General features: G+C 48.2%; 2 protein-coding genes across 2 annotated transcripts; both read left to right on the plus strand.

Annotated features, from left to right (window-relative positions):
• The first annotated feature begins 4,182 nt into the window (after positions 1–4,182).
• LOC138683816 (collagen, type I, alpha 1b-like) lies at positions 4,183–7,452 on the plus strand. The gene is made up of 3 exons (XM_069776338.1): positions 4,183–5,435; positions 5,776–5,906; positions 6,851–7,452. The coding sequence occupies exons 1-3, from the start codon at positions 4,183–4,185 to the stop codon at positions 7,450–7,452; spliced, it is 1,986 nt and encodes a 661-aa protein (XP_069632439.1).
• Positions 7,056–11,661, plus strand: DMRT2 (doublesex and mab-3 related transcription factor 2). The gene is made up of 4 exons (XM_069777565.1): positions 7,056–7,312; positions 7,939–8,307; positions 8,388–8,490; positions 10,243–11,661. Exons 2-4 carry the CDS (start codon positions 7,957–7,959, stop codon positions 11,265–11,267), a joined length of 1,479 nt encoding a protein of 492 aa, XP_069633666.1. The 5' UTR covers positions 7,056–7,312; positions 7,939–7,956; the 3' UTR covers positions 11,268–11,661.
• Positions 11,662–24,188: the final 12,527 nt, after the last annotated feature.

The following is a 24,188-nucleotide window of genomic DNA, read 5'->3' on the forward strand; positions in this document are numbered from 1 at the left end:
CGCTATCTTCCCTTTCAAGTCAAAACAAATTAAATACAGGCCTTACCCAATTTTGCCTACAGTCAACACAGGAGGTTTTCTGTTGAGTTCAGCAGAGCTGGTTAAAGTCCTTTACTCCTAGAATTGGTTAATTTTTTGCACTGCGTGGTTTGACACTTTGCGTAGTTGATATCATGTTGGATGGCCAAACACCGCGAATTACCAAAGTGTCACAGATGTTAAATCATGAAGTAGATGACAGTGTGCTCGCTATGTCATATGATCTTAGCGCAGTTTGTGGAATAGTCTTTTTTATTATTGCAAGTAATCATAAGTGCTGAAAAAATACCATAAGTAAAATAGCATTTCTGAGTACAATGCACCCAATGTTCTTAATATATATACACATCTGCAATATGTTAAACTCAGACTTATGCCCATTTAATCTCAAGGATTTCAATGGAGTGTCTGTATGGAATGAAGGGAAGAGTTTGATCCCAGAATACTGAAGGGCTGCACCTTTTGGGAAGGCTTTATGCATTAGATTTCCACCTAGTTTTATGTTTATAATAATAAACACAGCATTTATTAAATATATAATTATAATACATTCTACACTAGCAATGGTCTGTCTAATGTAGGAATCATCTCATGTATTGTTTGCTTTTTCTTTGATGATTTCAGAAAACAGTGTATCCAGATAAATCTGATGTGTGGCCACGTGTTGAGCCACAGTGCTGAATGCCTGGTCAGGATGGGTCTGCCTACGGGCATGACCAGGATATCTATTCCAAGAGTCAAATTTAAGCCAGTCAGTGAGCAGGTGCGCTTGTGAGGGGAAAAGAGTTTGAAGCAGTTACAGCTCCCATGTTCCTCTTCACAGATGTACGTCAGAACAAAAATGGATACTTCAGTCCTGCTCCCTTCTGCTATGGGACAAATTCACAAGATGGGGCAGAGGCACCTCTGCCCAACAAGAGTGTTTGCAAAACCACTGCTTAGCACTGCAACCAAGAGCGCACCAAAAGCAGGGCAAGAGAAGCAGCAAATGAGATGTTCCTAAATGTCCCTTAGCGCATAGGTGCTGTGTCCAGCTAGGGCACCAGCTTCTGTCCTGTGGTGGCAATACCATCCCTTCAGAAGGTGACCCTGGTGTCATCCCTCCATTTATATTGACTCTGAGGGGAGTTGAAGGTCCCAGTGATGGCAGCTGAGACAGAGAGACAAAGGCTGGCTCCAGCCATACTCATCCCCCCTCCAAAATACTTGGTAGGAATGATGTGTGGACCAAGTGTGCTGTACTGGAAAATTCCCTGGATATCAAAAATTTTGCCAGGCTGTCTGAGGTACTTAAAATACCTCTGACGCAAGGATTCTACTTCCAGAGTCCCAAAGATACCTGTTTCTATCTCTGAACCCCATGTACTTTTTAATTCTCTCAGTGCTGCCTCTGAACCTAGCCTCAACAAAGCAAAACAGAAGATATGCAGAAGTACAAGCTGAAAACAAATCGAAAAAAAAAGAAAAAACCAACCCCCCCAAATAGGGTAAGATTTTATTTGTACCACTGCAGAAATCTCTTTCACCTCAAACATCACCTAAAATCTTCTGGAAGGGGGCTCTGCACCCATGAATGCTTCCCTTTAAGCGTGGGAGGAGTTTGAGATGCATCAGCATCACACCTGCTGTATTGGGAGTTCATCCTTTGCTTTCCTGTTTCCTCAGCTGATGTCCAAGAACCAAGTGAGTGGGAGTTCACAGTACCTGCACGTGTCCACGTGGCATGTGGACAGATCTCCTGGTCCATGGAGTTACAGTAAAGGCTCATCTGATTTCAAGGTAAGTTCTCAGAAGTGTAGATGGCAAAATCCTTCAGAGACCTTCAGTGGAAATGTCACAGGTAAGGATGTACTACACTGTGTTTTCTGCACAGTTTTCAGAGAGCCAAAGTGTCTCACATTCACTCTGACATGCTGTGAGCGCTGAGCAGATCCCACTGACCTCTTCCACCTCCACCACCTCGGACATCTGCATACTCCATAGTGGGACCCATAGTGAGTGACCCAGAGTCTGATACTTGTATTTGCATGGTGCAGTATCACACTCTGTAAATGCTTCTACAAACTTTCTTGCTAGTAGGAGTATAACAAGCAGCCTTTAGTGTGGCCTAGATACCTGCATGTATCAGTATCGCCCGAGTCTGCCCGGCTTATTTTAACTGATATATTGCCAGATCCTGACGCTATTTTTCATGCTGCCTAATACCTCAGGTCATCCTATTAATTTCAGTAAGGCTACTCAGAGACTGCAATGCTAGCTACCTAGTAAATGAGAACACAATTTGGCTAGTTATGGTTATGTGATTGGATTTTTACTGCTAAGCACAGCGCAGCCTACCCAACTTATTTGATTTAGCAGGTGTCTTATTGGCATTTTAAATATTTTGCATATGATTATAATGCATCCTGAGGGGGGAAAAAACCCCACCACAAAAGTTTATTAGTGAGACTTCTTGCTCTTCCGCTAAAATATGGCAATCAAAAAGACAATTGACATTGCAGAGACTTGACCTTTACTTTCCAGGACTGTAAAATAAAACCCCAAACCCTACACTTTCTGCATCTGGTTGACATTTGAATAAAACTGCCAGAGTGCAAACAAGTTTTGAGACAACATCTCCAGCAAACTCTGCAGTGACTCTAAAAATGTTCTTGGCTAAGTTACTTTTTAGGGCCATATGTTGAAAAAAAAAACCCACCCAAAACTTCACTAGAATTTATTGCAACAAGAGATTTGCCAAACTACTTAAGACATTTGGGAAGATTATAGTGAAGTACATTAGTTGCTGACTTGACAATTTGCTATGCTCACTGCTTGTATAGTGGATTCTTGATATTCATGCTGAGAGTTGATCCAACTTTCTAGTACATTTTAGCAAGAGACCTGCCAAATGTCTACTGGCTTATTAAATGCTGGCAAACCAAAGGTCAGCCTTGTTTACGAGCCACAGCAAAGCTGCTGCGGATGGCACACAAGCCCCCCTCATGGCATTTTTCTTGTTTAAATTCAAAATTCCCTCACAGGCTTGGATAAGGACTGGTTTGGACTGGTTTTTGACTTGGAGTCTCTCTGGGTCTGCGCCAATGTCCCCTGGCCACGAACTTGGAGGCTGCAGAAGAGGGAGTTCAAGTTCCGCTGAGCCATGTTTCTTCCTTGCTTCGTCTGATGATCACCACGCCTGTGTGCTCCTGTTTACAGAGGCACGGGCCAGAATGTGCCTCCCTGGTGCAGACCCGACCAGCGGGCAGAGCCCCCAGCCGCAGAGGGCAAACCTGCCCTTCCTCCATGGCCCACCCGTTCCTCCTCTCTGTGAGCTCATCCCTTCTTCCCGGCAGCTGCCAGGCTGAGAAGGGTTGTAGACAGGAAACTCTGCTGCACCCTGTGCCTGATCCAACGCAGTCCATGTCCATGGGAAGCTTTCCGTTGAGGCCTCCGGAATTCCCACCAGACTTTCCCTAACTGTGCTCAGAGTGGCAATTCTGCGCTGCTCACCGTTACTGCTTTTGATATTAATCCAGTTTTACACGACTGAAGATTATCCTGGTACGATACGCACGTCTCCCCATAAAGGCTAACCCTTGCCCTCCTTACCAAAGCAAACATTCCTACAAAGGCAGTGGAATCACTGTCACAGTCAATAAAATTTACTTCCATATCATGCTATAGTGAACACATTGCCTCGACATTTCTTACATCCTTATTATATGCATTCATTATATTTATTTGACTGACATGCGGGAATAACAGAAAATTTTTCCTCTGACTCTGTACCTAGCTGCTTTACAAATATGTTAGGTAGCACGGTATTAAGAACCCAAAAAACTAAATGCTTGTTTAAAACACAAACGTAAAAAAAAAATAAATACCAAAGTTGCTTGTTTAAAACACGTTGAGGTACAATCAGTTTAGAAAGGTCTGTGTCATGGATAAAAGTCTTATTCTTATCCAGGTTTACCTTAGTGTCAGTGCTGTTTACAAGAGACAGAGGGAGTCTGATGTAGAAAATCTACATGTGGAGGAAAACTGCAAAAGAAATCACGGTTTTTACTGGTTGGCTAATACCGGGAAAGGTGATTTCTTTCTTCCCCCTCCGCGCAGGTGAGATCGCCAGGGAAATCTCAGGGTCTCCCCTGGAGGAAATAGATGGCAGCTTCGCGTTCCGCGGAGGAGAAGCGCTTCTCGCAGGGCCCGGATCCGGGGCTAAACCGTGCCCTCACGGGTGCCGCCGGCGCCGCCGCCCCGGGTCGCGCCCCGCGCGGGCAAGGGCGGGAGCCCCTGGCCGGGCACCGGGAGCGACCCCGGGGCGGGGAAGGAGGGGGGCCGGCGGGCAGGGCGGGGGCAGAGGCAGTTTGTTTCAGATTAAGCGGTCACATCTCCGGCCGAAGAAGCGGCGGGGATCTCCCGCGTTTGGCAATGCAATCTGCTCCCGACGGCGCGGGGAGAGGGCAAGATCAAAGCATTCCTCCCGGGGAGACTGCGCGCGGGGTTGCCGTTTGGTCAGCCTGCCCTAACCTCGCTCCTAAATTTCCCGGAGGAAGGCAGGGCCGGGGATGCCAGGAGCGGGCGGGCGGCGGCACCGGCACCTGCACCTGCACGCCCGCCGTCCCCGCCGCACGGGAGAGCGATGCACAGCAGGGCCGGCGCTGGGCGCCCCGCTGCCGCCGGCTCTCGGGGCGAGACCTGCGTGCGGCCCTCGCGGCGTCCCGGAGCCGCTCTTCCTCCCCGCCGCTCACGGGCCGGGACGCTGCCACCAGCGGCGCAGCCCCCGCCGCCGCCTGCGCGGCCCGAGGGCCCGGCCCCGGCCCCCCGTCCGGGTCTGCCACACAGCCCCCCCCCCCCCCCCCCCCCCGGCAGTGCGGGTCCCGGGGGACCCCCCGGCACTGCTCGGGGTGGGGGCAGGCGCGGGCGGGGGTGCGCGGAGGAGGCTCTGAAGGAGCCCGGGAGCCGCCGGCACCGGGGCGGGCGGGAGGGCCGGGCGCTCCGGCGGGGAGCGTTATAGCGCGGCAGGCGGACGCAGGGTCGCGCCCCGCGGGCATCGCTGCCTTCCCTCCCGTGGAAATCAGTGCCTGCCCCAGCGCGGCACGGCGCGGCACCCGCCCGTGTCGGCTCAGAGCGGGCGCGGCTGACACGGCGGGCCAAAGCGGGGGGGCGCGGGGCGGGGGACTGCGCGGGAGCGGAGGTCCCCGCGGCACACGAGTGGGAGCGGCGGTGCCGGGGACCGCTCTCCGCCTCCTCCTCCCGCGGGTGCGTCCCGCCGGAGGAGAGCAGAGGCACCTCTCCTGCCCGGCGGGAAAGGGGAGAGGGGCTGGAGGGGAGCGCAAACAAGAGGAGCAGAAGAAAGTTACACAAACACGCTTTAAAATCGTGGCTGGGTTTCACAGTTCCCTGTGGATAAAGTAAACAGGAGGCGAACTGTTTTGTAATTTACTCCAGCGGCCCGCAGAACCGTAGTTTGTAATTTGGTGTCGGTTTACAAGCAAAGGGGACTTCTGTTTCCTAACCTAGCAGGTCCTTTGTCGTGCTTGTGCCTTTTAAGAGGGACCCCAAGGGGGAAAGTGGAATTCCTTGGGTATTTGACTTTTAGTCACGCTTGTAAGCCAAACAGTAGCCGGCCTCTCTTTCGGGATGAATAATACCTGTCGGCGGGGGATGCGCTTCCCTCTCCCCGCTCTCCCGGCGTGAGCACTCGGAGGCGGTGCGGCTCCCTCGGGACGAACGCTCCCTCCCTCCCCGCAGGTGCCCGCAGGGCGAGGGGAAGGGCCGGTGCCCTGCCCGGGCGGCGGCGGCGGCCGCGCTGGGAGCTCCGGGCGGGCGGCGGAGCCCGTGCCCGTCCCGCCGCCTCGCGGCTCCGCCTGCGCCGCTCGCCCGTGGGCCCGTCCGCACGGGCTTCAAGAGCAGGGTTTTTCCATGCCGAACCGGTGGCCGGCGGCCGGTCCGTGTGCTCACCGTGAGCGGATGCCTGTGTTTACTATGTACATGAACATTACCAGTATTTATTATACACAGGCGCCGCTCCGGGAAAGAGCGAAATATTTTCCCTTTTCGGAGAATGGTTCCGGCCGCGTGTTCTGCATATCGTTAGTTTTCGATCAGCACACTGGTGGGGAACTGATGCTCTCCCGCATGATTTCCCCCCCCCTTTTTCTTTTTTCCTTTTTCTCTTTTTTTTTTTTTTTTTTTTTTTTTCCTGGGGACACTCTGTTTAAATTCACCTACTCTTGCCCTGCCCGGTGCTGAACGCGGCCGAGGTATATTTTGTCCGCTTCTGTCCCGTGGGAATTCCCATTTTCACCGACGGAAGCACCGAGCTCTAACACCTCGCTCGCACGGCCGAGAATTTGTGGGTTACAATTTCGATCTCTCCCCGTTTTGAGAGACAAGGGGCATTCCCCAATTTCCGAAGAGCAGCCTCGGTCGGGGGGGGGTAGGGGGAGAAAGTTACTCAACAGCCCAGTGCTCGGTGGAAAACGCTGCTGAGGGCAGGGAATGCTGAACAATAAACGAACGTTTTCCTCGCCCTAACTCCCGACAGGGCAGGAAGACAACGCCGATTCCGTTGCATTTTCAGACTCGGAAAAAAAAACCCCACTCGCGGGGCAAGCAACGCGAACGACCGCAAACGAGAAACGCAGTGCCCGTTTCAGCCTTTTAAACCCGCGCCCCCGGCCCGCTCCCCGGTGAGGGGGACGCCGTTCGGCCGCCGAGCTGGTTTCTTAGCTGTCACCGTCAGGCGCGTTCCCGTCTTTTCTCCCTTTCTTTCCTTTTTTTTGTCCTAAAATTTGCCGCCCCGGCGCCCGCCCGCACCCACGAGCGAGCGGCTGGCGGTTGGCACGCGCGCGGGCTGGCGGCGGCGGCGGGGGGGCGCGGGCGGGGGGAGGCGGGGCGGCGGCGGCGCGGGCCAATCAGAGCGGCGGCCGCGCGGCGCGGGCCCAATGGGCGGCGCGGGCGGCGGCGGCCGGCGCTGATAACGCGGCGGGGCCGGGGCGGCGGGCACTGTGCCGCGGGGCGGGCGCGGCGTGGGCGAGGCGGGTACCGGCCCCGGCGCCGCCAGAGCGCACCCACAGCCACGCGCGGAACGGCCCGGCCCGGCCCGCCGCACTTGAGACGCAGCGACCCCCCCCCCCCCGCCCTCGACGGCGCGGCGCCCCGGCTGTCGGGCAGCCTTGCACCCTCAGGTGCGGGGATCGGGAGTCCCCTGCCTCCGGCTGGGCTTGGGCAGCGGCGGCCCTGCGAGCTGCCCGCACCGCCTGCCGGCCTCGGGCGCTGGGCTCGGGTAAGCGCCGAGTGCGGGTGGAAGGACGGGGAGGTCGGGTGGGAGGAGGTGGGGGTCCGAGGACACGGCTTCCGCGGTGCGGGGAGCTCCGGGAGCCCGCGCAGCCCCCGGCCGCTGGAGCGGACCGCGGCGGTGTGTGAAGCCCAGGTGTTCCCGACCTGTCCGTCCCCGAAGTCTGAACGCGGCGGGCGGGAGGCTTGTCAGGGTCCTGAAATAAGCAGGTCCCGCTGAGGACCCGACAGCCCCGCGGCGCCGGGCATGGCCATGCGGCAGTTCTGCCCGCGCCCTCCGCCGCTGGAGACGCGGTCCTGCCGGCGGCGGGCGAGCGCAGCACCCTGGCAAGCCGGGGCGGGCGCGGGGTGGGTGGGGGGGGGGGTGGGCGGCCGGGAAGCGTCCCTCGGGTCTAAGCTGAGCCCGGCGTGGGGCACGGGGAAGAGACCCGAGCGGAGGGTAAGGGGGGGAGATGACATCCCGAGGCGGCTCCGCCGCGACCTGCCGACCGGGGCGCATCGCGGCGGGGCTGCCGGCGGGCCGGGCGGCGGCGGGCACCTCGGAAGCCGGGTGTGCCCCGGCTGCCGTCCCGCCGCGGGGGCGGGCGGGCGGGCGGCCTGACCCCTCTCTTTCAGCGGCGCTGCCGAGGAGCCATGGCCGAAGGACGCGCCGCCGCCGACTGGGAGATCGACGTGGAGAGCGTGGAGGGGGAGGCGGCCGAGGCGGCCGGCGCGCCGCGCAGCAGCGCCGGCCCGGAGAGGGAAGAGGAGGAGGAGGAAGGCGAGGAGGCGGCGGCGGCTGCCCCGCGGCGCGGCGAGCCGCGGAAGCTGAGCCGCACGCCCAAGTGCGCCCGGTGCCGCAACCACGGCGTGGTGTCCTGCCTGAAGGGACACAAGCGGTTCTGCCGCTGGCGCGACTGCCAGTGCGCCAACTGCCTGCTGGTGGTGGAGCGGCAGCGCGTCATGGCCGCCCAGGTGGCACTCCGACGGCAGCAGGCCACCGAGGTGAGAGGGGACGGGACGGGACCGGGCGGGACCGGGCGGGCGGCCCCCCGGGCTGACGGCACCGCCCGTCTCTCTCCCAGGACAAGAAGGGGCTGGCGGGGAAGCAGGCGAGCCTGGAGCGCAAAGCCGTCTACCAGAGGCACGTCCGGACGCCCAGCCTCCTGGCCAAGAGCATCCTGGAAGGTAAGGGCGTCCCCCGCCCCTCCACGGCTTGCCCCCAGTCCCGCAGCACCGGCCGGCGGCGTGGAAGCCCCGCTCTGCCCCAGGAAATCCCGAACCTCCCGTCCGAGGCACGGCTGCTCGCAGACACGCGTGAAACGCGGCTTACTTTCCCGAAATAAACGCGGGGCGGCGGAGGCCCCGAGGGCACCGGCAACCCGCGCCCGAACGGGCGCGGGTTGCCGGGTGCCCTCGGAGCCGGAGCCTCCCCTCCCCTCCCGGCGGCTCCTGCCCTTCGTGGCTGCAATCGATGTGGCAGAATTTCAGCCCAAAATAATGCCTGAAATGCTAGCAACGGTAATTTGAAATTTGAGAGTTACTGTTACAAGCTGACATTCTTTTTACATGACTACCCAGCAGCGTTTTCGCAGTGCAGGGCAATTTATTCGCGGGTGTTTTTATCAGCAAATGAGTAAATCAATTAGTTGGTTGGGTTTTGTGGTTTTGTTTTGTTTTGTTTTGTTGTTGTTGTTTTTTTGGTTTTGTTTTGGTTTCTTTTTTTTTCTTTTTTTTTTTTTCCTTTTGATCCCTTTTTTTCTTTTGATCCCGGGTGCCTAACCCGGGAGCACCATTTGCAGCATTATCAATAGTAAGATATGCATAAAGGCTGCTCTTTTTTTTTTTTTTTCCCTGTCGAAAATATTAACTGTGGAAGAATGACATTTTAAAGATGGATATTTTAGTGAGAGGGTGTATTATTTGTTTCCCACTCCCTCTTCAGATCGTGCCCAAATTTATTTCTATGTCTGCTTTAATCACTTTCCAAACTGTTGCCCTATAAATCTTAAATCTAGGGGTTTTTTTCCCCAGTAGAAAGCTCTTTTCTTTGCCTGTGCAAGCACAGTTAAAATTTTGTCCTGTTAGATACCTCTAATTTTCGTCTACAATTCACTCTTCTAAAAAAAAAAAAAACTCTCCTGTGTTCTTTCCTCTAATTTATCTTAACTTTCTTTTTCTTTTTCCCTAGTTCTCCTTGGAATTTTCTACCATCTTGTAGCAATGTGTACATAGTGATTCATCTTTAGAGAATAGAAAAGGCATCAGCTGTAGGTATAGATATCTTCCTTGACAATGGGGAGACCCATGTGAGAGGAGTGGGAGTGAAAACAGGTAAAACCCTGTTCTCCTTACTCACGTAAGGAGTTTCATTAATTTGATGGGATGACTTGTCTGGGTAGAGCAAACAGGATTGGACCCTATCAGTTATATTAAATGAATCCATTTAGCCTGGTAATTGAATATACTGGAGAGTGGATTTCTATGTTTTATCAAAGTTCTCTTTTAGTTCAGAAGAAGCAAAGTATTTGAATACTTTCGTACTTGTTAAAAATGGATGGTTATCTCCTTAAGCTGCATGATGCAATACTAGTCATAACACACTGCAGGGTTTTGCCTTTGTTTTTCTTTGCTTAATCTGCTGTTTTAGAATTGCTTTTTAAACTTACTAATCAGCTAGCTTTGAAGAAGACTACAGGTGTCAGGGGAGCAGGGCTTGCTTATCTGTGTTGAGGAACTTGTACTGAATGTACCTGACAGCGCAGGGAGCTAAGCATCTGCGGCGCAGTGACTTCAGTAGGAGCTGACAGTGGCCAGGGTTTGTAGCAAGTGTTCGGCATCTGGCATGACTGGCTCCAAACGAACGAGTCTGTAAAAACAAATACAGCTTTAATGTTTTTCTTGTGTGGCTTCATTTCTAATGCTGCTTTGTTGTTTTAGGTTACCGTCCTATTCCGACAGACCCTTACCTGGGAGGGAATTCACCCTTGCCACCCCCTGTGAGTGACAGGATGAGAAAGAGACGGGCTTTTGCTGATAAAGAGTTGGAGAACATTATGCTAGAGAGAGAGTATAAAGAGAGAGAGATGATGGAAGCTACACAAGCAGCTGCCCTTTTTCTCCCTAATCGCATGGTGCATGGAGCTGAATACAACTCATATAAAACAGCCTTTAACACTAGTCAAGTTGATACTCCAAACAAGGAGTTTTGCAATTTTTTACCGACCTGCCTTGATCTAACCATGCAGTGTTCAGGATCCAGCAACATGGAATTAATTTCTTCAAATGTCAGTGTAGCTACTACCTACAGGCAGTATCCCCTGTCTTCTAGGTTCTTAGTGTGGCCAAAATGTGGCCCCATTAGTGATGCTCTCCTCTACCAGCAATGCCTGTTAAATGCTACTACTGTCCAAGCTCTCAAACCTGGGGCAGGCTGGGATGCCAAGGTCTCACAAAGTCAGGACTGTCCAAACACTGAGCACAGCATCATGTCTCCAAAACTGGAAAATTCACTCATTCTGACCCACACGCAAGGCATTCAGCAGTCGTGTAATGAGATACCATGCCTTCCTCAGGAAGCTCGGGAGAGGTCAGCTTTCTCTCCTCCAAAAAGGACTTTCTGTCAGATTTCTGATAAGGATTCTCTGGCTCCTCAGGAACAGGTATTAAGCAAGATCAGCAAAGACAGTACCAAGCCCCCTCCACCACTCAAATACAATTCATTTCAGTCACTGTTCCAGCAAACGTTTCCTGACAGATCAGGAGCAGAGTTGAGAACATCATTTGTGAAAGAGTCTTTTGAAGATGCTTCTAAGAAATACAGAGAATGTGCCATTAAAGAGAACCAAAACCACAAGTTTACTATAGACAAATGTGCAAAAGACTTCTTTGGGCCTAAACAGGCCACAACAAAACTTTCAACAACTGAACCACTGTCATTTTCAGTTGAATCCATTCTTAAATGACCTTCTTCTGCAGTTGCTAATGTCTCTCAAAGAATAAAATGAATAAACTATACCCTCAGTATAGAGAGCTTGTAAGCTTTGCCTTCTGTAGAATTGCAACTGCCTGCCTTGTCTCTTAAAAGGTTTGTAAAGAGGAATTTCTGCTGTAAATGGTAATTCTTTTTCTTTTATCTCAAAATGATGTACATAAATACGCATGTTTTATGAAAAAACAAATATATTTAATTTTTTAAAATTGAAACTGCATGTACAGACTAAAGTGTTGTTATTTTAAGCAGGACTTCAAACCATTCAATAAAATGAGATTACATACAAGCATAGGCGTATTCCTGATCTCTGTTTTGCCTCTAGTATCTCACAGGCAAGTATTCCATACTTTCATAATATACTTACTCTTTTATCTACTATTATCAATATACTTACCAGTTATCTTGGTGGGGCAAGTGGTCATTTCTGCTTTGAACCTCCAGTAATTAAGAGAAGAGGTAACAATGGTGCATGTAGGCTAGTGTGAATTTGCAAGACTTTTTTTATTATCTTCATTGAGGTTTGGACCAGATTCCAAATGCCTTTCTTATTCTGAAGGGGAGTGCGTAGTAGTATAAAAGACTGTTTTATTCCACACCTCTCTATAAAAGCTTCTACTCCTAAAGTGGAAGAGTTAGTAGATTGGATTTGAGGAGAATCGGTCTGGTAAGCTTTTGAATAAAAGTGTTTTTAAAAATCCAGTTTTTTTAAAAAAAGGTCTGCTGCTTTTTTTTTTAATTATTATTATTTTTTTATTTTATGTTCAGCTGACTTTACTCTGGATTTCCACTTCCTAGAATATTTTCCTTCTGAAAACGTTCCACCTTTGACCAGCAAGAGCCTGAGATTCTTGTGTTGTGGTGATTGAAATGACCTTCAGACTGTAAAAATGATGCACAGAATCCTCACTGTGAATGAGAAATCAAGTCATGATCTCAGTTTTGTAATTCTACGCCCTTTTGCAGGCATAGCAGAAATAAGGGAGATTAACAAGTAGAATTTACCTGGGAACCTGAAATGCCCTCAAGGTTGTAGAAAAAGGCATTACCAGCTCTCATTATGACTGAGCTTGAAGCTTTCTAAATTCATGATTTTGTATATATGTTACTGCTAGCACATCTAGTGCTAATCAGTAATCCCTTGGCTACCTTCCTTCCTTAACATTTTTATCCTGCAGACAGTGCTCAGCCAGTTGAAGGGAGCTGTGGTTTGTTCTTAATTTTTATTATTTCCTGAGGACAATTTCTGTTTGGTATTTGTGAGCAGAATGTAATATTTTCTGATTTTATTACACTTGCTGCACAGGTTAAACGCTTATTTTGCTATGAATGAATCTGAGCCCGTGAATTTCTGATTCTTTAAGTATCTCTGGAAGTGTTTAGTGTTTCTGTTGGGAGTGGTATTGCTGAAAAGCAGGACCCTTTTCATGGATGGGAGGAGTAGTCTGTCATGGGTGCTTTTCTAAGCCACTTTGTTAAAGCAAAAAACACATTGGAGAAAACATATTTTACGTAATGTGTAAATTTTTGCATAACACATCTTACACAGCATATAAAAAATTTAACAGGAATGTAAAGAAATTTGTTGTAATTTAAAAAAAATCCTGGGCACTAGCTGGAGTTTCACTTTTCAAAAGCATTCATACTAACTAGATTTTGCCTAGCTGAAAATACATTTCAAATGCAGTGAGATGCTTTTCATTTTTTCAAGCTCTGTCCTTTATCCAATTGCCATTAGAGGGAGTTTTAACTTACTTGAGAGCTGAATCTGCTTATTAATCAGTTTAGCAGTCAGACCACGCTAAGCAGCTTTTACCCAGAGTAAATGGAGTGAAATTCTTCACATTTCATATTTGTTTGCTTTCACCACAGCTTCCTTCTTTGGCTGAGTTGAACATTAAATGCTAACAAGGGGTTTTAATTTAAGCAGGGCTTCCTTTGTTATTAAAAATATGATTTGTTTTGTTTTTCAGAGCTGCTGGCATAAACTAAGATGACAGATGAAAGAGACTTCAGCAATCTATGTAGTGAGCAGTATTGGATACTGGAATTAGTCCTGCCTAAATATTTTTTTGCCTGCCAATGTGTGCATCTAACATTGTTCAATTTTGCATCTGAAATATTTTTTTCAGGAAGTCAATTGTCTTTATTTGTCCCTTAAAAAAAGATCAGAAAACCAAAACCCTCCAATAGATGGGTACCTCTTGACCTCTTAAAGAACCAGTTGAGCTGATCAAATTCAAACTCTGAAGATATACCAAACACTAATATTTACACATATATATATACACACACACACACTTATATACATAAAATAGGTACGTTCCAGCTAGTTTTGTTCAAATCCCAGTCATTAGAAGAGGAGTGACATTTCTATTACTACTTGAAAAAAAGTGACCCTTGCTCATGTCTTGCTTCAGTTCCATCAGCTATTTCTCACTGTACTTAGTTTCCTTTCATTTCACAGACCCTGGACCTTACCTCTCATGCATTTTGAAATCTTCTTGCACCCAGATTGTTTTTTCCTTTCCTTTGTTAAAAACATGTATAAAGTCTATTGTTCACAGAGAGGATGATGAGTAGCTTGAGCAAGATAGCATATACACAGACAGCATGTGATTTTCCTCACACATCGTTGCCGTGGGTGTATAGCACTCTTGCCTCTTTCAGCCATGTGCTTCTCTAGAGCAGAAGTAGTGACTTTTCTGCGTGTGCTGGTGTGGCTGTGCAGACTCATGAAGAAGAGAATTCATTGCTCTGAAACTGTCTAGCACTCACTGCTAGGCAGCGTCTCCCTGGCAGTAAGTCAGCTGTTAAAATATCCTATGCTCCCTGCTTCTTAAATACAATTTTTTTATGGCATTTGCTGGGTGTGTGGGCAGGGCAACTAGTTTTCTCTTGAGTACGGGATGCATCTTTGTGCTGTGCTCATCGATTTCAGGTTGCATTTCCCTTCTGATCCCCTTCTGGCCTCAGTTTTTCTTATGCGATGGTGGAACATACTTGGGAAACTCAGCTTTAGGATTGGGACAGGAGGTCAAGAACCTGTGCTGGCTGTGGAGCACAAAAGAGTTGTGGAAAGGAGTACAAAGAACAATTATTCACTTGGCCTGCAAAGTAATAAGCCTCGCAGATGGTGTTGTCAGGGACAACCAACTACTTTTTGGAAGTGCAGGCTCTCCATATACAGACTGAGACAAAAATTTGTATAGGTGTACAGAGGTGTGTAAGTGTACAGAACTAGAGGAACCGGGAATTAGTAGTACCCCAGACAGTGCCTGGCTGACTACCTGGCCTGGTGGCAAGGAGTGGGCGGTGATGGGTTCACCTGGAGAGGGAATAGGTTATCAATAGTTGCTGCTGTGACAGTGCTTCTCCCTCATGTGGCACAGGAGAATTGAGACGGGGGCTGTGGTGGGTAGGGGAGAGTCACTGCTCCATAGGTGTGGGTTGCTGGCTTTCTCTCAGGTGCTGGCTTCCTGGAGGTGACTGCACCAGTGCTGCTGGCTTGCCACAAAGCGTGCCTTGAAACTGTCATTTATCTTTGATGTCTGTGAATCAGCATATCGAGCTGCTGGGCTTGAGGTAGGTCAAGGCACAGAGTTTGGTGAGATGGCTGGATAATCGGACACGAATCATTCAGCTGATGTCAAGACTGAAATGCCAGAGAAATCATCAGCTGACTGCATTTGCATTCTGGCCTGAGAACAAGACTTAGCCCTATGCTGTCTGCTTGTCCTTCTGCTATGACAAAGACCTTTCCGAGTTTTGCAGTCTGAGCTCCTCATCCCCTTGGGATCATAAAAGCAAGCCACTTTTTTGGCCAGCTGTGAAGGCACAAGTCCCTGTAGAGTTAATGGCTCTGAAGGCTGAACATTAACCAGCTCCCAGTTGCTGTTCCAGAATTAGGGAATTTGACACTCTCTCCATTTCTTGATTTTAAGTGTAGAACAGGGTGGTATGTTGTTGTTCTGATTTGGCAGCTTGTTTGCATGATCAAGTCTTTCAGTTCGTGTACCCAACACTTTCCATTCAGCTGGCCTTGATGCAAAAGCTGGCACCAGGAGTCATTGCCCATAATGGATGAGATTCTCACTGGATCACTAAGTTCCTTCTCTGAATTTCTGTCAGCTAAACAGCATAAAGTACACATAATGCCTCCTTTAACTCAGATAGTAATGATCAGCCATTTTCTGTTTGCTTGCATTGAAACCAAGACAAACTGTGGCTTATGCAAGAAGGGCTGCTGGGGAAACATGTGTGGGCAGGTGGAAACCAGTGGCAGGAATGTCAGTGTGACTGGGAGACAGGAACCAGTTGGTGTTTTATTGGAGGAAGCATGCCTCTTCATAGATACAGAAAACATCCAGACTGGAAAAAAACAATCAAGTCGTTCCACATTGCCAGTTCCCTCTCTCCCTGTCCTCAGCACCAGAGCTTTGTGAACAAGCTACAATGATTTTTCTGTCCAGAAACAAGTCAGAAATCAGGTTCATGGGCTGCAGCCAACCCTTTTGTTGTCATTTGGAGTTGGTAGCCCAAAGCCAGTGAGCCCTGCTGTTAGTGTCACCCATCACCTGCAGTACAGGGGCTGATGCTGGTGCTGTTCCATGGTCACAAACTGAGGGTATGGGTCTACCTCTCACCCTGAACTCAGCGCTGCAAACTTTGCGTGGATGTGAGGGGATTTGGGTCTCTGGAATGAAAAGTCACTGTCTGACCTGTATGTTACCACAGGACACACTGCTGTGTCTAGTTTTTGCTGACAAATAAGAGCTTCCACAGTGACCAACAGAAAAGAAAGGAGTGATTCTTCATATTCAGTTATGTTGAGATATTATGTTAGAAGAATTGGAAGAATGAAAAATTACATTGGAAGATGGAAGTGGCCCTTTTCCCAATCCACCCAACGAAAGGGGAAAACTGCATAGGCAAGCCTACTGATGTGTAGGCCAACAGGAGCTTACCAAGATGCATACTTATCCTTGCAAGATGGAGTCTAGAAGTAAATTTAGAAGAGACACACAGGTTTTAGGAATGCCAGATTGCACAGTCACAGTCTGGCTGACAGCCTCTGCATCTATACCTCACGGTAGTTGGCCAAATCTGGTCTTAAAACAGTGACTAGATTTTTCACTCTTTCCTTGGCAATCCAGTTGGGCAGGTAAAAGGTAGGTTGAACTAGTACCATGTATGATATACAATTTCTGTATTTGCGTAGCAAGAGCTAATAGTGGCACCCATTACACCATGCCTGGTTTTCATCTACACATTTTATTTCTACACAAAGACCATCCTATGTGAGTTTGCCATGGCCAGACTCCACTTTTCGAAGTCAGACAGAAAACATGGGTGAACTGTCCACCTTCAGAGATGGCTTGCCTCTGGGTCATGAAAAGCACACTAGGAGCTGGTCCTCTGTGAAAAGATGCTGTAAGTAGTCATAGAATTGTTGGATCATAGATTTAGAAAGACCAGAGCTATGTATACAGATAGAAAAACAAAATCGCAGTGTAAAATATGGATAGGTAAAATCAACTCCTTTCAGGCAATATTAGATTTGCAGCAGTGTAAGCATGAATGGAGAGCTGAAAAAAAAATCATCAGAAGATCTTAGTAAGTGACGTGGAGTTGACAAATATACAGGAGCCTTACACTTTAATCTGTGTGGAAAATCACATTTTATTTAAATTTTCATTTAATTTAGAAATTTTATTTATGCTTGTTACCATCTGAGCTGTCCTTACCTTGTAGAACAGTACTACTTCCTCTACTATATCCTCAGACATATTTATTAATTGGAACTTAGTGCTATGTGATAGAACTGTAGGGTAGAACCGTGATGGTACTGAGGCTGGACAGCAGCTCTGGAGAGCGCTCAGTCCCACTCCTGCCCATAGCAGGTCAGCCACAGCAGGTTGCTCAGGGCTGTGTTCAGTTGGGTTTGACTGACTCTATGGATGGAGACTTCACAGCCTCTCTGGGCAGCCTGTTCCAGTGTTTGACCACCTGCACAGGAAAAAAAAAGCTCTTCTGTTTAGATGGCATTTCCTGTATTCCAGTGTGTGCCTGTTGCCTCTTGAACTGTCCTCTTGAACTGTCCTGGACACCACTACAAGATCTGTCATCTTTGCTCCCACTGTCTCTGCTCCCTCTATCTATACACTGTGATAAGGTCCCCTTGAGACTTCTCTTCTCCAGGCTGGACAGCCCCAGCTCTCTCAGCCTTTCCTGATATGAGAGATGCTCCACTTCCTTAATCATCTTCATAATCTAACCTTTGCTGGACTCACTCCAATATGTCCTTTTGTACGGGGGGGCCAGCACTGGACACAGTACCCCAGATATGTCTCACTGGGGCTGAGTAGAGAGGAGGGATCATGTCCCTCCACATGCTGGCAACACTCTGCCAAATGCAGACCAGGATGCTGTTGGACATACTTGCCAAAGAGGACACTGCTGCCTTTTGGTCAGCTCAGTGTCGACCAGGGCACCCTGACTCAGGACTTGTCATGCAGGACTTAAATTTTGCAATACTATTGTCATCTGCATTAGGATTAGATAAACTCTCCTCTGTTAAATTCACGATGGAGTAAGTGCAAAAAGAAATGGCTCCCTATGACTTTAGGACTGCAAGGTCTGAAAATAAAAGAAAAAAAGAATAGTTGTGAAATTCTGAAAGCATGACAACAACCATACTGCAAACCTATGCAAACCCGAGATTAAGGTGATGCCAAAATTTCAGCTCAGGCTCAAGATGTAGTAGTGGCGTAGAGCATGACTGAAAAGCTTTACTTTAGGAAGGGCTGAATTCCCTCAGCTTCAAACATAATGTACACCTCATCACTCACCATGCTTTCCCATATTACTCTTTCATAAATGGGCTGAGAAAACAGGAGTCTCATTATCCTAGTTTAAAATTATTTCTATTCTGACTCTGGCAAACTGGTCTAGGATTCAAGTTCAGGAACAAAGAGCTTCCTACTGAAATTGCTTTGTCATTAATCTGCCTCTAGGATGTGCCTGGAGGGACCTGGTAGCCTGGTCTCTTTGGGAAACGATCTTGGCATGGCAGAAAGGTACAGAGTAGAACAAGACAAAAATTGACAAGGAGGACTTTAACTAGTGGCTGCTGGGTCAGCCCCACCTGACTTCCACCTTCTCCTTGCTGGCCTTTGAGAAGGTGGGGATTGGCAGCAGGGCCCTATACAGAGCCTGACACCAGACGGGCAGGGAGAGCACAACCACAGCCTGAGCACCCGCCTGGCCACAGAGGGACAGCCAACAGCCCTCATGCTGGTGGATGGGTGGCGGCCAGTTTCAGAACACCCTGACAGAGCATTTTCAGTCAAAAGGCTTTGGCTTTTTCAGACAGTGGAGTATCCCCCAATGCAAAACTGCTTGCTTACAAAGCTGCTATGTCCTGTGTGAGTAGCAATTCTGGGCTAACAGTTTGCAGATGTAGCAGTAAGGGGGCATGCTCTGCTGGGTATGGAGGCTTTAGGCAGAGTCTGCAATGCAAAGAAGTGAGAGGAAAAAGGGTTCTGGGATAAAACTCTTTTCTTCAGTCCATTAAATTCCTTGCTCAGAATTAGAGGAGAGCGACTCAGGGATTTTGAACTAAGAACAACTGAGAGTAAACCCATGAGCCTGTGAGCATTATTTGTAATAATTTAACCTCAAAGCAATGATGGTGTAGCTAACCATAAAGGGGTTTGCATCTAGCAGAGGAGGATATGAGTAGAAGGTTATGCTGAGTGCATGATCTTCTGTAATTTATAGCAACCAGTAATAAGTCCAGGCTTACAGAAAGGAAAGCATACGCATATTAACAACAGGGTCCTTGTAGCAATGACTTGATTCAGCTTCTGGTGTTACTCCCACGCAGTCTGCTCAGAGTTGTCTTGTTTGTGGGAGCAGGATGGGAAGGGGCAGGGGGAGCCTCTGCAATGCAGTAATAAAAGAGAGCTTATCTTTGCACTCCCCCACTTTTTACTGCTCGCTGCACAACAGCTCACACTTCACTTCCCATGGCACCAAAGCACACCCTTGGTAGATATGGATTGATACCATTCCAGCAGGTACACGAGAAGTAGAAGACTGGCATGCATTTTCTAAGCTGGCTTTGCTTTAGCTTTTACCTTGCACTCACTCTGACCCCTGCAAATGCAAATCAAGCCCTTCTGCAAGTGAAACATTAGTTGAAGCCAGGGTTGTGGCAGAAGGTTGTCTTTGAGTTGGATCCTCTTGTAGCCCAACTCAGAGAGTAGGGCTCCTCCTACCACGTTTTCTCCTAGCATGGAGATACCTGTACAGTGTATCTTCTCTATCCAACTGACTATATCTGTGACATTTGTTGAATTTGCTATCTTTGAGACTGATGCTATCTGCAAATATAGCTGAAATAAATAGTTTTGAAAGCAGAGAGAAGTAAAGTAGATGCAAAATGTTTTGGGAAACCAGGCTAAAAAATGTTTGGTTTTATGTGCTTTCCCTGTCATCCTCTCCCACACAGTTAATCTTATGTACCTTTCTAAGCTCCTTCCTTTCCTGTCACACATGATATCTCCTTCTGTCTAGGACATACCAGTGACTCCTCCAACATAAGCCCTGAGGTCTGTGCTTCCCGTTACACTTGGCAGCAGTTGAGTACCGGCACTACTCATTGTGCTCAGGATTGGGTTCTTGTGCTGGAAAACAGCCTACCCCAGAATGACTTGTAAAGGCTTCCTACAAAGCAACCAGCTCAGCATGCTCCTGCGGAAGCTGCAAAATAAACAAGGAATAATAACATATCTCCCACAGCTGGGAAATGCCACATGTGGATGAGGATAATCCATTCATTAGGTTCCGAACACAAAGTCCCACTAGAGAGTATCATAAATCCATGTGATGTCCCTGAACACTGGATTTTTCATTTGGGCATATGAAGGAACTGAAATATGTGTAAAATGAAAATCACATGTACCCCAAAGCAGCTCCATAGCACTGGAAGCTGGTAACATCTGAAAGTCAGTAGGCAAAACTGACACATAAAGATGTGCTCTGAGCCAATTTACAGCAAAGGGTAAAGATCATACTGCATCTGAGTCAAAACAGTGTAGGCACTACTCCCTAGTGACTATACATCCGTAGAGTCTCTTGTGTACTGATTATACCAGAAAGTGTATGGAATACATTACAATTATGAATGTTCCTCTGACATGTTATTTCAGAAAAGACCGTGAGAGTAGGATAAAATATAGGTCTCGGTCTTTGAACCTGCAGTCATCACTGGCCCAGTTTCCATTGCTGTCAACGATGAAGCTGAGATGTTTATCTCCACACAGTCACTTGTTAAGAAGAAACAAGTATTCTGACAGAATGAAGTTTTTCGCAAAAGCAGTTACAAGTTTTTATAAAACACTGTGCTTTCTGGTACTTGGAGTTAACAGCTGAGTCCAGAAGGCAGGTCTCCAATATGCTTGTATGGTGCATCCTGCAGTTGCATACCTGAGCATGCTTAAATGGAAGTGTTTTATCTTCAAACTGTCATGCCATTGGTTTGCTCAAGAGCTTTTCAAATGTGGCCTAAATTTTCAAAGAAAAGAAATAAAGACTAACTCAGTCCTATGGCTGATGTTTTATTATGCAGCTGATGTGATGAATTCCTTCCTACAGTTATTTTGGACTGTTCTGTTCTTGCTGTTGTTTTATATTGAGGAAATGCATTCTTACTTTAAGCAAATATACTACAGTGTTTGGGAGATTAGAGCCACGAGACAAGAAACTGAGGTACATACAGAAACTTGGACTTGGAGTGCAGGGAAAATGAAGGCCATCTGTTGCGCGAGCTGCTGTGCATCCTACTGCTAATGAAGTCTGTGAAAAGAAGATACAGTGAATATTGGGACTGATGTTTGGACCAAAAGGAAGGCCAGAAATCCTGTGTTCAGCATATCCCAGGTGACAGTGCCTGCGTATAAAAGAAAGTCAGCTAACTTCTGCCAAGCCATCTTTAGAGCACATCAACATTGTAAATGTCTTTCTGCTTGTTCAAGTCTGCTAGATTTTAAATGGCCGAATGAAATGTGTCAATGGTGTAGAAACTATCACCATTTCCAGCCCTGCTTGGCAGTCCCTTCCTTTGACAGGGAGATTGGTGTGGTGGTGCATTTCTTCCCCCTCTCTGGGCTGATTTATGATCTTGGGAAGTCTCACTAGGCCTTAGCGTAAGTGTAATGAGTTGGGCGGTTAAGCGTCCCTTGACCGTACCAGGAACTCTTGCATGGCTAAGACAGGGAGCTGCACTGGCCGAACCAAGGAGTCCTGTTGCCTGGCAGAGGCTGGGGACAGGAGTAGGGATAATTAGTCATTTCCTGACAACCTTGGGACATACCTCAGCCCTCTCCTGACAGCCTTGGAACATCCCGTACCTGAATCTGAAGTCATTCCCTGACAGCCTTGGAGCCTTCCTTATCTGAATCGTTACTCATGTGAAAGGGTACCAGTGCTACTGGAATCCCAGTAATTTGCTGATGACCAAAGCCCATCATCTCCCGAACCTATAAACAGCGGTACTAAGTGAGACCCCTTGAGCTCTCCTGGACCGCAGCGGGCTGCGACCAGCATCTCCCTCTGAGTGGGACACGTCTCAGAGCTCACAAACTCTTCAGTTTGTGAAGATCGGAGTTGTGTCGCCGAAAGCCGATGGGACCTGGGCTGATGCTCTTTGCTCCTTGAGGCTCAACGCTTTGCCCGTTGAGAAAGATGCCGAAGCATTTGACGTGAATATTTTCACTGAACTCGAGGGGAATTTTTAACAGGTATACCTCTTTTACTTGCTTATGTATATCTCTTAGTGTCTTTGTGCATGTGTGTGTGTACTAACCTGAATATTCTATAGCAAGTATATTACAAATATTGCTTTTCAAATCTATACTTAAGTCACTGTTGTGAACTTTATTCAACTGTGAATGAATCTCAGGCTGATATTGTACTCATAATCCCTTTAGATATAAACCGTTGACCAAGTCTGGGACTAGGAGTTGATCCAGCCGCACCTAGACTCTGACAGGAGTTTAGAAAGCAAAGGGGTCTCCTCTGAACCTCGTGACCTAATGGGCATGTGCCCCCTACCTTTTTACATTCCTGAGCTCTATACAAATAACGAGAAATCAATTCTAACTCGAGTTTCCTTTGTATGTTTCTCTTTTACCCTATTGTGTCTTTGGTCTCCGTATACATAATTTTAGCTTGATTCTAAGTTAATTTTCCTTTGTACATTTCATCCATGTATTAAGTAATAGAGTGAACCTTGCCATCGAATTGTGTGAAGTTGCACTTTTTTATAAATTCCTATTAAATCATTTTTTACCAATACCATTGAAGGTGATTCTTTCAGTGGTCCAAACCACTCCATTTTGTGACAGTTGGTGACTGGTTGGACTGAACGAGAAGTAAATACGGGCTATCTGCTCCTAAGAAAGAGGCAGATAATTTCTGAAGAAACTGGCGATGGTCTCCATTGCTCTCTACCAGCTGAAGATTTCAAATTCATGGAGCCAGGAGCCAAGGCGGCATCTAGCATGATAATATGTGGGAGCATCTAGATGTTTTTTTTTTTTTTAAGAAAAACTTTTACCCTAGAGAGGGGTTGCATCTCAGAAAGCCATCCAGGGCCAACAATATCTGGCGAGCTATTACTAGTCATTCCAGATCTGGGAAGTTTGCATAAAACTTGGTTTAGACCACAAAGAAATGGCTCCCATATTTCAGCCCAGTTTTTACAGACTGCAGGAGGACAACATCCCATGCAAGCAGGATTTCTGTCTTTGATTCGGACAACTCAATGGTGAGTTTGTGGGCTGGTCCTTTGGCCATTTGGCATGGAGGGTTTTGGAAAAGGGGCAAGAGCTCCCAAAGACCTGGATCATTATATAGAAGTCTGCAGTGGCTTGGCCCTGGGTGCACTGCATGTGTGCTGTGGGACCTGAGGGCTCAGTTCTGCTCCCGCCAAAGCTGCTGGTGAAACTCCTCTCTCTGTCCCTCACCTGCCAGGTGGGAGAAGAGCACCTCACAAACAAGGACAGATGTGATGGGGTAATGCTCTTGTGTCAGGAGCCCTGGTGCCGTGAAAATCTTGTCAAAGGCCTAGTTAATGCACTGGCTTCTGGGTGTGGAGAGGAAAGGCTGAATCTGCTGATGCAGCTCCTGTATCAGAGTGTCTCCTTGCTAAGCTAGCAGCCTGATGTGCCACTTCTTCCTGCTGGGAAGAAGCACATGCTGGCTAATAAATTCTTAAAAATGGGCATCTTCACCTCCATCTGTATAGACCACTGGATTAACAAAGTAATGCAAGACCCTCTCAGTCCACCCACAGCATATACAAGTTTCCAGAGCTCTGACAATCTTCCTAGGCAGAGGGAGCGTGGTATGCTGTGTCCTGCCTAACAGGAGAGACCTCCCTGTGGGATGTGCATTGGGGAAGCTTGTTCGCCTTTTTGGTCTCTCCTCCACAGTCTCCTGCTAAGGGTAGAGACACCTTGCTAAGTTTGGCAAACTTCAGTGATAAACACTGCATATCCTTTTTTGCTCTGATATCTCGAAGTACTTCATAAGGACACTAACAGGTCCCAAACCATGAGGAGGTACTGCAGCAGTTCAGGGGGAGAGCAGGGACCTTTGACTGCCCTGATTTTGGGTGGCTTCTGGGGACAGCAGGGCAAAGCAGGCTGCACGAGGGACCAGGATGGATTGCTTGCCCTGAGTTTTCCTCAGGTGGCCATCAGGAATGTCTCACCAGGGGCTGAGGTGAGGTGCGGAGGCTGGTGCTGTGGTCTGCCCAGCACCACACCCAGAGACATCCAGAGCCACATCCAGACACCGAACACAGGCATTTTGACTCTCTTCTCTC

The sequence above is a fragment of the Haliaeetus albicilla genome, chromosome Z (assembly GCF_947461875.1).
Source record: "Haliaeetus albicilla chromosome Z, bHalAlb1.1, whole genome shotgun sequence".
In the NCBI taxonomy this organism is placed as follows: domain Eukaryota; kingdom Metazoa; phylum Chordata; class Aves; order Accipitriformes; family Accipitridae; genus Haliaeetus; species Haliaeetus albicilla.